The sequence below is a fragment of the Phyllobates terribilis genome, unplaced genomic scaffold (genome assembly GCF_046119375.1).
Source record: "Phyllobates terribilis strain yellow unplaced genomic scaffold, ASM4611937v1 Scaffold_3__8_contigs__length_932513732, whole genome shotgun sequence".
NCBI classification, from domain to species: domain Eukaryota; kingdom Metazoa; phylum Chordata; class Amphibia; order Anura; family Dendrobatidae; genus Phyllobates; species Phyllobates terribilis.
The window spans coordinates 705,837,740-705,853,152 of record NW_027362763.1 but is presented as its reverse complement, the minus strand read 5'-3'; the positions used below and the strand labels follow the sequence as shown (position 1 = coordinate 705,853,152).

General features: G+C 46.9%; 1 protein-coding gene across 1 annotated transcript in view; it reads left to right on the top strand.

Annotated features, from left to right (window-relative positions):
• Positions 1-7,557, top strand: part of LOC141257439 (putative deoxyribonuclease tatdn3-A) — a 49,822-nt gene extending 42,265 nt beyond the window's left edge. Inside the window, exon 10 of the mRNA XM_073671971.1 lies at positions 6,722-7,557. Within this exon, the coding sequence (XP_073528072.1) occupies positions 6,722-6,730 (9 nt within the window). The 3' untranslated portion in view covers positions 6,731-7,557. The remainder of the gene's footprint in view (positions 1-6,721) is intronic.
• The last annotated feature ends 7,856 nt before the right edge of the window (positions 7,558-15,413 follow it).

Below are 15,413 nucleotides of genomic sequence, written 5' to 3'. Positions count from 1 at the left end.
GGCACTTACCGCTGACATCTCATCTGATCAGAGCCGGTTTCTGCTGCTTCTTCTCCATCTGGTCAGACCTTCATGTCGACATCTCCCAGCCACGACTCGTCTTGTTACGATGATCAGTGCAGCCCTAAAAATAACAAGGTCACATATATTGTATATATACATGTGTGTCCCCCACACTGCGCCCCTGACTACAGATATGTACCCCCCCATTAATATGCTATTAGCCACTATAATCTCCACAGTACAAGCAAAATTAAACCCCCATCATTGCTCTCTCCCAGCACCCCCATCATTGCTCTGTCCCAGCACCTCCATCATTGCTCTCTCCCAGCACCCCATCAATGCTCTCTCCCAGCACCCCCATCAATGCTCTCTCCCAGCACCCCCGTCATTGCTCTCTCCCAGCATCCCCGTCATTACTCTCTCCCAGCACCCTTGTCATTGCTCTCTCCCAGCAACCCCTGTCATTGCTCTCTCCCAGCACCCCCGTCATTGCTCTCTCCCAGCACCTCCGTCATTGCTCTCTCCCAGCCCTCACATCATTGCTCTCTCCCTGCACCCCCATCATTGCTCTCTCCCAGCACCCCCATCATTGCTCTCTCCCAGCAACCCCCGTCATTGCTCTCCCCAGCCCCACGATCCTCATCATTGCTCTCCCCAGCCCCACTATCATCATCATTGCTCTCCCCATCCCCACCATCATCATTGCTCTCCTCATCCTCATCATTGCTCTCCCCAGCCCCATCATTGCTCTCCCCATCACCACCATCCTCACCATTGCTCTCCCCATCCTCATCATTGCTCTCCCCATGATTGCTCTCCCCATTCCCATCATTACTCTCCCCATCCCTATCATTGCTCTCCCCCACCTCCCCTCATTCTCTTGGGCCTCTCCCCAGTGTATCAGTAAAAAAAAAAAAAAAAACAATTTACCTCTCTGCTTGTTCCCCACCAGCATCCTCGTTGCTGGCAACTTTATGTTTGACCCAGGAGCGCTGCATTATGACGTCATCAAGCCACATGTGCCTGTGTCGGGCAGGAAGCAGAGGATGGATCCCTCCAGCTTCGCTGCCATTTTTCTCCTGTCAGCAGTAGTGCTGGAGGGATCTCTCCCTGCCCGCCGCACATGATGAGGGCAATCTGGCCATGGGCCCCCGGGAGCCTGGGGGTCCGAGAAGCAGGCCAGATTGTCCTCATTATTGTTACGCTCTCGCCTGGACTAACTGGCGTGAGCGTGGTTAGTGATCCCACTGGACCATGAACCGAGGAGTGCCTGGAGGGGCGTGACTAAGTATCAACTCGGTCCAACCAAGGTCGCTCGGCAGCTCAGTCGACTCCATGAACCAGGGAGGAACCGAGCAGAGGGATCAGGTGCTACTCCACGTCAGACCCTGGTCACAGCTGTTGACCCACACTGGGGAATGCAGGAATGGGCAGGCACAGCTGGTATGCAGACAGGTAGGTACTGGCAGGCACGGCTGGTATTCAGACAGGCGGGTACTGGCAGGCACGGCTGGTATGCAGACAGGTGGGTGCTGGCAGGCACGGCTGGTATGCAGACTGGCAGATACTGGCAGGTATGAACGCAGGCTAGATAGGGCCCAGTACAGAGTGGGATATACGAACAGAGCCGCGGGTGCGGTGGACTAGCAGAGCAGAACACAGGAGGTAGATATGGAGGCTGGGAAATGGGACAAGCAGAACTAGATACAGTACAGACCAAAAGTTTGGACACATCTTCTCATTTAAAGATTTTTCTGTATTTTCATGACTTTGAAAATTGTACATTCACACTGAAGGCATCAAAACTATGAATTAACACATGTTGAATTATATACTTAACAAAAAAGTGTGAGAAGAGAATGCCAAGAGTGTGCAAAGCAGTCATCAAAGCAAAAGGTGGCTACTTTGAAGAACCTAGAATATAAGACCTATTTTCAGTAGTTTCACACTTTTTTGTTAAGTATATAATTCCACATGTGTTAATTCATAGTTTTGATGCCTTCAGTGTGAATGTACAATTTTCATAGTCATGAAAATACAGAAAAATCTTTAAATGAGAAGGTGTGTCCAAACTTTTGGTCTGTACTGTACATACAAGGTACTTACAATGAAGTAGCGAGTGGACACAAAACTCACAAACAGAAGTACAGAGACAATGAGTTGGAGTTAGGTGCAGGTTCAGACACTGCAGGAAAAGGGAAGGTACGGACATAGAGACAAACAGGTATCAGACTAGGGCACAGTTCAGACCGGAACTGAACCAGGAACAAGATACAGGAACGAGCCTGAGAACTCAGCCCCCAGGATGGTGGAAACAGACTAGAAGTCACAGATACAGGTAAGAGGTCTGGGTATACAGCCCCCAGGGTGACGGGAACAGACAAGATACAGGACAGGACCTGGCAACTCAGTTGCACAGAACACACTGAAAGAAAGTGTTGCTCAGGCACCTCCTACTGGGTGGAGGGGGTTTAAGTATCCAGTGACCCATAGCAATAGGCAGGGGAGGCATTAGGAGTGCGCACACAGTAACTATAAGAATCAGGCAGTAACCGTGCCGCCGCCCTAAGCAATCAGACAAGAGACACAGCAGGTACTGGAGCAAAGTGTGCAGCCTGGACTGATAGGTGAGATGGCTGTCTTGCATGGTGGGAGGTGGTAAGCCATGCCAGCACGCCCCCAGGGATGTTACAATTATCAGCCACCCGGCAAGGGCCCTCCTGACCCTCCGGGCTCCGATGCAGTTGCACTGACTGCACTGGCGATATGTCTGCCTCTGCTGCCACCCCCATGTTTCACAGTTGGGATGGTGTTCTAAGGCTTTCAAGCTTCTCCCTATTTCCTCCAAATGTAACGATGGTCATTATGCCCAAAAAGTTCATTTTTAATTTCATCAGACCACAGGAATGTCTTCAAAAATGAAGGTCTTTGTTCCTGTGTGCATTTGCAAACATTAATCTGGCTTTTTTATGTTTCTTTTGGAGTAATGGCTTCTTCCTTGCAGAGTGGCCTTTCAGCCCATGTTGATACAGTATTCGTTTCACTGTGGTTATTGACACAATCTTACCAGCTTCCGCCATCATCTTCACAAGGTCTCTTGCTTTTGCCCTTGGGTTGATATGCACATGTCGGTCCAAAGCACGTTCTTGTCTGGGACACAGAACCCATCTCCTTCCTGAATTGTATGATGGCTGGACAACTTGTTTGTACTTGCCTATAATTGTTTGTACAGATGAACGAGGCAACTTCAGGTATCTTGAAATTGTACCCAAGGATGAGCCAGACTTGTGCAAGTCCACAATTCTCTTCCTGATATCTTGGCTGTTTTATTTAGACTTTCCCATGATACTACACAAAGAAGCAGTGTGTTTCAGGTGTGCATTAAAATACATCCACAGGTGTGTCTCTAATTAACTCAGATGTTGACAAAAAACCTATCAGAAGCTTCCAAACACATGACATCATCATATGGGCAGTCCAGACTTATATAAAGGCATAGTAATCTTAGTGTATGTAAATTTTTGACTTTGCAGTAAGTAATAAAAATGTCTTAAAACATTCTCTCCTCTCATTATTCTGGCATTTGGCAAATATTAAAAATTATGGTAATCCTAATTGACCTAAAACAGGAAAGGTTTATTCTGATTTCATGTCAGATATTGAGAAAAACATGTATATGTGTCTTTTTATATAGTGTATGTAAACTTCTGGTTTCAACTGTGCATACTTTAAGGGTATATCCCTAGGATGTGCCCTAAGTGTCTGATCGGTGCGGGTTTCACCCATATTTCCAAGTTTTGTGAACAAGAAAAATATAAAAACTGTTGCAAGGAGCTAAATATACACACATCAAATATACGCAGGTGACTTTATGATGGTTGGGTCCACCTCTCTCCAATCTTAACAGCAAAGGATGAAGCGTTCTCTGCCGCGACGCTCCATCCAGGCCCAATGTCCAGCTGTTTAGATATTCACTAAATTAGTTTTGGATGATTTCAGGGAAATTTCTACACAACGAAGACACAGCAACCTTACTTACAGACAAAGACAAGCCTTGAGAGAACTACAAGCACTTGATGATGTAGTTTTCAAGGCTGCGGACAAGGGAGGAAACATTGTCATCTGGCCAATAAATAAATATGAAAAGGAGGCTCTCAGACAATTGAGAGACAGAAATACCTATGAAAGACTACCTTTCTCACCTCTTGCTTCTTTTTCGGCTCAGCTGCACTCCATACTTTGTGGGGCTTTAGATTAGGGTATTATTACAAAACAAATTTTTGAGGGACTAATGACTAAATATCCAAAAGTCCCAACTTTCTACATTCTTCCAAAAATCCACAAGGATCCCGTCGACCCTCCTGGCCGTCCGATCGTGTCAGGAATTGATGGCTTATGCGAACCAGTGTGTAAGTTCATAGATTACTACTTGAAACCTATGGTGGAAACTTTACCATCCTTTGTGAAGGACACGACGGACGTACTAAGGAGGGTGGACGGGATCTTTGTGGAATCAGATATGTTATTGGTCACTGCGGATATAGAATCCCTCTACACTTGCATTGATCATGAGGACGGTCTTGGAGCTGTCCGCTTCTTCCTGGGGAGTTCAAACTGGGACAGCCAATAGGGTGATTTTGGTCCTTGAGTTGCTCCGGTTCATATTAACACATATTTTTTTTGTTTTTAATGATGTTTTTTATTTGCAGAAACGCGGCACTGCCATGGGGGCGGCCTGTGCGCCCGCGTACGCAAACCTTTTCCTGGGTTACTGGGAGAGGTGTTTGTTTGGTGATGCGGGGGCGCAGGCCGCTAACAATGTGCAGTGTTGGCTGCGATATATTGATGACCTTTTTATTATCTGGCAGGGTAATGCCTATGGACAGGAGCAATTCATGAACCTACTCAATGATAACCCCTTTAATATTAAACTGACCTTTCAACAAAGTGCGAAAAAAATAGATTTTTTGGATATCTCACTTGAGGTGGATGAACAGGGATATATTCAAACTGACGTCTACTGGAAGTCTACATCGGTGAATGCACTATTACATGCTGATTCAGCACATAATGCTTCTACGGTCAGGGCTGTCCCAGTTGGACAATTCCTCAGGATGAAGCGGATATGCTCCTCAGAGGCGAGATTTGAGGATCAGGCCACAGACCTCACCGGGCACTTTGTAGAGAGAGGCTATAGTAAGCGATGTGTGAAACAAGGGTACAGGAGAGCAAGGGTTACCCCACGTAACAAGTTGTTGAGCTCTACAATAAAATCAAAGGAAAACTTTGAGCCACCGAGATTCATTTCCACTTCTAATCAGGATTGGTCACTTATCAGAACTATCTTGCAACGGCATTGGCCTGTTTTATTGACTGAACCCTCTTTGGCTCCCCATATCTCGACATCTCCTCTTATGACCTCAAGAAGATGTAAAAATATCAAAGATATTCTAGTCAAAAGTCATTATATTCCGCCTAAGCCTAATCCATTTGGGTCAAGGGGACCAATAAAGGGGTGCTTCCCATGTGGTCACTCTGTGGCATGCACCAATGTCTCTCGCAGTTTTGAGTTCTCTAATTCCTCTAGAAGTCGTCACTATAAAATCAATGAATATATATCTCATGTGGGACTTCAAATGTGATATATTATGCAACCTGTGGCTGTGGAAAAAAATGTATATATTTTTTTCTTTTTCTTCCATAGCTTTATTAATAATCATGCGGTATGAATCAATATCATCTCTCAACATATGAATTCACACCATTTGGATTGGACCTAATAATGTCATCAATACGAATGTATATTTTGTGATATCTATATATATATATATATATATATATATATATATATGTGTATTATTGTCACAAACTTCTCTCAAATGGTGTGCGCGTGCATGCTGCGCTGTCTGATGTCCCCGCTTTGCCCCCGGCATCTTTATGGAGCCTGCGTGTTGTCTGGGAGCCATGGTTACTTACCATGGTCTTCGTGACATGCGCGGTTTGCCTTGATGGCTGTGGGTGGTGCGGCTGATGCACACGGCGGAGTGCGCATGCGCTGATATACCATGATATGATTTGTCCATCGCGACCATGTGACCGCAGGTCCTGATCACATTTAAACATGCATGGAAGGTCCTTTTCTGTATTCCCCCCAAGGAAGCTGTCAAATACACCACGCGAAACGCGCGTTGGGGATTTTTTCTTGTTGGGCTGCTACTTTTAAGCAATGAGTATGAGTGCAATATTATGATTTATGTGTTCATGTGCTGACACAACCGTTACATTATTTTGCATAGACAATGAATTTATTTATGGACTCAGATTGTCGTATGTAGCACTTAAACAGCTATCCCACTTGGGAATAAGCACTGCTGCACTTTTTCCATTGAGATTTCTATCTTCTATGAGTATCAACAATATACTTATGTATGCTGCCCTACTTTGGTGCCGGGTTGTTCCTTGCTGTACGTAATTTGTCCTAAGTGTTTAATAAAATATTCTGTCAAACTTTTGCCAAAAAACTCCTGTTTTTCGTGTTTGCATATATATTAGCTTTATGGAGTGGCATAAATCTCCACTTTTCCTATATTTGGGACCTTACTCTGCTTAGAGTGTTTTTTTACAATGTACCTTATGAATATATGGTTATTGAGGTACAAGGGGTGTCCAGTCCCCATATCTTCAGGACAGTCAGCAGCGTCTTCTTCTTCTTCACCAGATCTGCTAGTCGCTGACTCGCTGTGCGCTGAAATCTCCGAAGGAAGAGAAGCGGAGGCAATGTCCCCACACAGTCTCGATGATTGTACCAATGATCTGGCTTCAGGTACCACCCCACCTTGCAGACGTGTCATCTCAGAAACCAGACTGAAGTTGGTCCCTAAGCAAGGATCCTCCATCTCTAATAAATCTGGCAATAAGTCCATCAAGGCGGTGGCTACCTACAAGTCTCTGCACCCCTCCAACCAGGCGGAAGACTTCCAGTTGTCTCCTGAATCCTCCGGGGTGCTACCTGATAACAAATGGAGAGAGACTTTTCTGCACCCTGTACCTGGTACTTCGCCCACCTCATCCAATAAGCTTGGCAAAGTGTACGTCAAGGCGGTGGTTACCCCCGAGTCTCTGCACCCCTCCAACCCGGCGGAGGACTTCCAGTTGTATCCTGAATCCTCCAGGGTGCTACCTGATAACAAATGGAGAGAGACTTTTCTGCACCCTGTACCTGGTACTTCGCCCACTTCATCCAGTAAGCTTGGCAAAGTGTACGTCAAGGCGGTGGTTACCCCCGAGTCTCTGCACCCCTCCAACCAGGCGGAGGACCTCCAGTTGTCCCGTGAATCCTTTGGGATGCTACCCGATATTAACAAATGGAGAGAGACTTTCCTGTGTCCTGTTCCTGGTACTTCACTCACTTCATCTGTTGCTGAGGATGGCTCGATGGGAGGAAGCATCCTAGTTACCAAGATGGTGAGACCAGTTTTGTTCCCTCTAATGGACAGAAGAGGTAATCTTCTTGAAGAGAAGGATCGGCCTCCAAATTCTCTGCAGAAAATCCTTGCAGGCTTGAAGAAGAGGGGGCGTAAAGGGGGGGGTACTGTAACATCACACATGCTGCACTTTTTCCATTGAGATTTTTATCTTCTATGAGTATCAACAATATACTTATGTATGCTGCCCTACTTTGGTGCTGGGTTGTTCCTTGCTGTACTTAATTTGTCCTAAGTGTTTAATAAAATATTCTGTCAAACTTTTGCCAAAAAGCTCCTGTTTTTCGTGTTTGCATATACCCCTTGTACCTCAGCAGTCCCCCAGGAAACACAATGCAGGATCTCCAGACCGAGCGGGCACTAGATCTCTCAGCTCTGGACGACCTGTGGGTAAACCAGACAGCACCTGGAATGTGAACTTCTTCATGTGTAATGCTCCAATCTGGAGCTTAATTTGTACAGACATATTTTGACTGTTTCTCTGTAGGGCTCGTCCTTCTGCTGACAATGCCCAAACCAGATTCTGGAGTTGTCGGACGAGAATCAGACACCGACTCTCCAAGGCTTTATGCCGGAAACTTCCGGTTAATCCGAGGCCTTCACTTGCTACGGAGACAGTCACGGTCTTCTGTGGAGAGGAAATACTAACGCCAAGGGCAGCCTCTCCTACAGGCCTAATGTCTTGGGATTCTCCAACCTTTGCTGGACAAAGACCCCCAGGGTGTCCCAAACAACCGCAGCGGGACCGCAATCCGATTTTGTGACTGAGTTCCGGCCTCTGCTTTGCCTGACGAACATGGTCATCCTTCATGGATTCTGTACGGGCAGCTGCCTCTATAGGCTGGGGAACAGGAGGTCTTTGGGAGGACAGAACCTGGTGTGATGGTTCACCTCTACGCCTTGCACGTCTGGACTGCCTCTTGAGGTTGGGAAGAGAAGTATTCTGTGGAGCATTGTCATCCTGGGTGGATTCTGTGTGGGCAGCAGCCTCTTCTGGCTGTGGGGAACTAGTAGGCTACCTACACTCATCACCCATCGGGACTGCTCCAGGATATTGGGAAGGGAAGCTTTAGCAGAAGCTTCAGGGTTATGGTCATCGAAGACCATTAGAAAGGCCATCAGGAAGGCCTGCAGGTCAGAGACGATAGGATCCCATGCTTCCCATAGGAGGGTGATCCAATTCAAAGCATCACCCGCTAGGTAGGACATCAGAAATGCTACTTTAAACCGTTCAGTGGGAAAATAGTGAGCATAGAATTTGTAATGCAGCATGCATTGCTCCACAAATGCACGGCTTTGTTTTGGAGCCCCATAGTACCATGGTGGATCCTCAGGAACGAGTGCTGATAGTTCCATTTGGGCTGGTGCGTAAATCGCCTGGACTTCAGCTTGACCAAAAAATTTTCCTTGGTGCTCGTATTCGCCAGACGAGGATTCAAATGTCTCCGAGAGTGAAGGGCTGTGGGATTCAACGGGGACCATGGCCTGAGCAAACTGTTACGCTCTCGCCCGGACTAAGTGGCGTGAGCGTGGTTAGTGATCCCACTGGACCATGAATCGAGGAGTGCCTGGAGGGGCGTGACTAAGTATCAACTCGGTCCGACCAGGGTCACACTGCGGCTCAGTCGACTACGTGAACCAGGGAGGAACCGAGCAGAGGGACCAGGTGCTTCTCCAGGTCAGACCCCGGTCACAGCTGTTGACCCACACCGGGGAATGCAGGAACGGACAGGCACAGCTGGTATGCAGACAGGTAGGTACTGGCAGGCACGGCTGGTATTCAGACAGGCGGGTACTGGCAGGCACGGCTGATATGCAGACTGGCAGATACTGGCAGGTATGAACGCAGGCTGGATAGGGACAAGTACAGACTGGGATATAGGAACAGAGCCGCGGGTGTGGTGGACTAGCAGAGCAGAACCGCAGGCGTGGAGGACAAGCGGAGCATAGCAGAGCGAAACCGCAGGAGCGGTGGACAAGCAGAGCAGAGCGAAACCGCAGATGCGGTGAACAAGCAGAGCAGAGCAAAACCGCAGATGCGGTGAACAAGCAGAGCAGAGCAAAACCGCAGATGGGGTGAACAAGTAGAGCAGAGCAGAGTGAAACCGCAGGTGCGGTGGACAAACAGTGCAGAGCGAAACCGCAGGTGCGGTGGACAAGCAGAGCAGAGCGAAACCGCAGGTGCGGTGGATAAGCAGAGCAGAGCGAAACCGCAGGTGCGGTGGACAAGCAGAGCAGAGCGAAACCGCAGGTGCGGTGGACAAGCAGAGCAGAGCGAAACCGCAGGTGCGGTGGACAAGCAGAGCAGAGCGAAACCGCAGGTGCTGTGGACAAGCAGAGCGAAACCGCAGGTGCGGTGGAAAAGCAGAGCAGAGTGAAACCGCAGGTGCGGTGGACAAGCAGAGCAGAGCGAAACCGCAGGTGCGGTGAACAAGCAGAGCAGAGCGAAACCGCAGGTGAGGTGGTCAAGCAGAGCAGAGCGAAACCGCAGGTGAGGTGGACAAGCAGAGCAGAGCGAAACCGCAGGTGAGGTGGACAAGCAGAGCAGAGCGAAACCGCAGGTGCGGTGGACAAGCAGAGCAGAGCAAAACCGCAGGTGCGGTGGACAAGCAGAGCAGAGCAAAACCGCAGGTGCGGTGGACAACCAGAGCAGAACAGAGCAGAAGGTGCAGGCAGACAGGACAGGGCTCTGTTCACATGGAACAGACTGTAAATACAGGAAGATAGTTATAACACAGGAGGTAGATGCGGAGGCAGGGAAACGGGACAAGCAGAACCAGATACATACAAGGTACTTACAATGAAGTAGCGAGTGGACACAAAACTCACAAACAGAAGTACAGAGACAACGAGTTGGAGTTAGGTGCAGGTTCAGACACTGCAGGAAAAGGGAAGGTACGGACATAGAGACAAACAGGTAACGGACTAGGGTTCAGTTCAGACAGGAACTGAACCCGTAACAAGATACAACGAGCCTGGGAACTCAGCCCCCAGGGTGGCGGAAACAGACTAGAAGTCACATATACAGGTAACAGGCCTGGGTATACAGCCCCCAGGGTGGCGGGAACAGACAAGATACAGGACAGGACCTGGCAACTCAGTTGCACAGAACACACTGAAAGAAAGTGTTGCTCAGGCACCTCCTACTGGGTGGAGGGGGTTTAAGTATCCAGTGACCCACAGCAATAGGCAGGGGAGGCATTAGCAGTGCGCACACAGTAGCTATAAGAATCAGGCAGTAACCGCGCCGCTGCCCTAAGCAATCAGACAAGAGACACAGCAGGTACTGGAGCAAAGTGTGCAGCCTGGACTGATAGGTAAGATGGCGGTCTTGCATGGTGGGAGGTGGTAAGCCATGCCAGCACGCCGCCAGGGATGTTACAATTATCAGCCACCCGGCAAGGGGCCCCCTGACCTTCCAGGCTCCGATGCAGTTGCACTGACTTTTTTTTTTAGTTTCATCAGACCACAGGAATGTCTTCAAAAATGAAGGTCTTTGTTCCTGTGTGCATTTGCAAACATTAATCTGGATTTTTATGTTTCTTTTGGAGTAATGGCTTCTTCCTTGCAGAGTGGCCTTTCAGCCCATGTTGATACAGTATTCGTTTCACTGTGGTTATTGACACAATCTTACCAGCTTCCGCCATCATCTTCACAAGGTCTCTTGCTTTTGCCCTTGTGTTGATATGCATATGTCGGTCCAAAACACGTTCTTGTCTGGGAAACAGAACCCATCTCCTTCCTGAATTGTATCATGGCTGGACATCTTGTTTGTATTTGCATAAATTGTTTGTACAGATGAACGAGGCAACTTCAGGTATCTTGAAATTGTACCCAAGGATGAGCCAGACTTGTGCAAGTCCATAATTCTCTTCGTGATATCTTGGCTAATTTCTTTAGACTTTCCCATGATACTACACAAAGAAGCAGTGTGTTTCAGGTGTGCATTAAAATACATCATGCATGAAATGATCTCGATGGTCCAGATGGATGGAGTGGAGGATGGCTGTTTGATGGACACCCCATGCAAACACGGCTACGGCGCTAACAAGGAGGAGGTGGAGTAATGTTTTGGGCTGGAATCATGGGGAGAGAGATTGTCGGCCCTTTTAGGATCCCTGAAGGGGTAAAGATGAACTCCATAATGTATGTTGAGTTTCTCAAACAGCACTTCCTGCCATGGTTCAAGAAGAAGAACCGTGCATTCCGCAGCAAGATCATTTTCATGCATGATAATGCCCCGTCTCATGCTGCACATAACACATCTGCATCTCTGGCTGCTATGGGCATAAAAGGGGACAAACTTATGGTGTGGCACCCATGCTCCCCTGACCTCAACCCCATTGAGAACCTCTGGAGCATCATCAAAAGGAGTGTCTATGATGGCGGGATGCAGTTCACATCTAAGCAACAGCTCTGGGAGGGTATTCTGTCCTCATGCAAAACAATTGAAGCAGAAACCATCCAAAACCTGACAAATTCAATTGACGAGAGAGTTCAGAAGCTCCTTTCGAACAAGGGGTCCTATGTGCAAATGTAACATCACCTAGAATAAAGTTTTGAGTTGAAAACTGTTTGATTTCAGTTTGTAATAACCTGCTAATGCTTATAATTTCAAAAATGACCATTTTTTTGTTCTTTATTAAAATGAAAAGGTTGAAAACTCTGCTGTGCATAATAATTTGGAACATGCATTTTGAGTGCAGTTTGAGTTTTTTATTTTTTTTAAAATATACTGTTATCATAGGCAGTTTGTACAAAAACCTTTCAATTGTACTCTAATAGTTATTTGACTGGAAAATTACAATGACTGCAATTCATATAGGTAATTTGGGAAAATCTGAGAAAATATTATTTGCATAAGAATTTGGAACACAGTATATATCTATAGATCTTTCCATTCTGGAAGTCGCTGCTGGCAGTGGCCAATTCTTATGTTTCACATTCAGAAGTTTATACCAAATGTCCAGCACCTGAAAAAACAAATATGTAATCAGTCAGCATGCATTGTATATAATGTATATTCTGGGCTGTATACGGTGCACAATAACAGGGCCACGTCTGGGCAATTTACACGCATTTCATCCAACTTCAACACAATTACTGCACAACTGAATTTAGTCCATATAAAAGCTGTTCACTGCCATAATAATAGTGCCATAAGTTTCTCCTTGTGGAGAGTGACATTCCGACTCTGGCATGCCAAGGTAAGGAGGCTTGTTTCACCGCGAATAAGCCTCCTTACCTTGGCTTGCCAGGGCCAGTATGTCACTCTCCACAAGGAGAAACGTGACCCCTTAGACCTCAGTTCAGAGCCTCTCACCTAGCCCAATCAGTTTTCATACTTTGCACTGATGAGGAGCAATACCCCGAAACATGTGTCTGTAAATTGAGATTCTGATTTGGCTATTATCCCAAGTTATATTGCCAGACTCGTTAAAGGTTGATAATGACTTGTAGGATTGCTGCCCTTCCATCAGGTGGCACTCTAGAGTTCAACTCCTCTTCCTCTCTGAAGAGGCTATTTGCATAGTAGTAATGGTACCATACATTGCAGCCAATAATGCCACACTGTGTCTATATATGCCATACAGTGCACTAGAAGTAATAGTGCCATACAGTGCTAGCAATAATTCCACATCGTGTCCATATATGCCACACGGTGCAATAGTAGTAATAGTGCCATACAATGCACTAGTAGTAATGGTTCCATACAGTGCACTAGTAGTAGTAGTAGTAGTGCTACACTTCGCCACCTGGTTGTCTTCTGCTCACAATTGCAACTTTATTATATTTTGACTGTCACATTTGTCACAATTGCTCTGAGGTCGCCAAACCAGGGGTGGACATACCGCTGGTGCAGCTGCACCATGGTTCGGAGGTGGAGGGGGTCCCTTGCAGTGCGGCTAATACTGAGGGCAATCTGGCCTGTCTTTACTCGGAGCCCGAGGCTCCGGGGGGCCCATACCCAGTTTGCAGCGGGCAGGGAGTGATCCCTCCAGTTCCACGGCTGACAGGAAGAAAATGGAAGCAGAGCTGCAGGGACCCATCCTCTACCTCCTGCCTCCGGCCCGGCACTTTCTCCCTGACACAGGCTCACGCGGCTTGATGACGTCAGCACGCAGCGCGCCTATGTCAGGGAGAAAGTTGCCGGCAATGACGATGCTGCGGGGGAACAAGCAGAGAAGTGAGTGTTGTTTTTTTTTGTTTGTTTTTTTACTACTACACTGGGGAAAGGTCCAGGACAATGAGGGATGGTAGGGGAGATGACAATGATGGGGGTGGGGGAGATGACAATGATGGGGATGAGGGAGGAGAATGATGTTGATGGGGGAAACAATGATGGAGGTGGGGGAGATGACAATGATGGAGATGGGGGAGAGGACAATAATGGAGGTGGAGGAGATGACAATGATGGAGATGGGGGAGAGGACAATTATGGAGGTGGGGGAGATGACAATGATGGAGGTGGGGGGGACAATGATGGAGGTGGAGGAGATGACATTGATGGAGGTGGGGGAGATGACAATGATGGAGGTGGAGGAGATGACTGATGGACATGGGGGAGAGGACAATGATGGAGGTGGGGGAGAAGACAGTGATGGATATATTTTGATTGGTGCCTGGCTAATAGTATATTAAAGGTGGGGTACATATCTGTATTTAGGGGCGCAGTGCGGGGGAGACACTTGTATGTATACAATATACAATATATATGACCATATTTTCAAGGCTGTGGTTATCATCGTGACAAGACGAGTCATGGCTGGGAGATGTCGACATGAAGGTCTGACCAGACGGAGAAGAAACAGCAGAAACCGGCTCTGATCAGATGAGACGTCAGCAGTAAGTGTCTGGATGTAAATATTATTCCGTATCTGCACTGTGTGACTTGGAGTGATAATGTTATCTGTAAAATCCCTAAGGTTGAATTCTCACATTCGCGTCATATGTCCGTGTGCTGCCAGATTTTTTTTTATCGGATGGCACACCGACTCGTAGTGTTTTCTAGGTCCATTTACACATCCATGAAAATCACGGATCTGAGAATGATATCCGTGAGGGTCAGAGAATGTCCTGTTCTTGTCTGATTTTGACGATCAGAATAGGGCATGCTCAGTGCGTCTGTAAAAGCGGGCAGCACACCGACACTACACACAGATACAGGAATGTAGCCTTATTATAGCACAGTCCTTTAGTATATAGTGTACTCACTTATTATGTATAGCACAGTCCCTTAGTATATAGTGTACTCACTTATTATGAATAGCGCCATACTTAGTTACAGGTGCATCTCACTAAATTAGCATATCATCCAAAAGTTAATTTATTTCAGTTTTTCAATACTAAAAGTGAAACTCATATATTATATAGAGTCATTACAAACAGGGTGATCTATTCCAAGTGTTTATTTCTGTTAATGTTGATGATTATGGCTTACAGCCAATAAAAACACAAAAGTCATCATCTCAGTAAATTACAATAATTAACAAAAAAAAACCTGCAAAGGCTTCCAAAGCGTTTAAAAAGGTCCCTTAGTCTGTTTCAGTAGGCTCCACAATCATGGGGAAGACTGCTGACTTGACAGATGTCCAGAAGGAAGTCTTTGACACACTTTACAAGGTCCCAGAGTCTGGAGGAAGAGTGGAGAGGCCACAATCAAACTGCTTGAGATCTAGTGTGAAGTTTCCACAATCAGTGATGGTGTGGGGAGCCATGTCATCTGCTGGTGTAGGTCCACTGTGTTTTATCAAGACCAAAGTCAGCGCAGCCGTCTACCAGGACATTTTAGAGAACTTCATGCTTCCCTCTGCCGACAAGCTTTATGGAGATGGAAATGTCATTGGCAGGACTTGGCCCCTGTCCACACTGCCATAAGTACCAATACCTGGTTTACACACCACAGTATCACTGTGCTTGACTGGC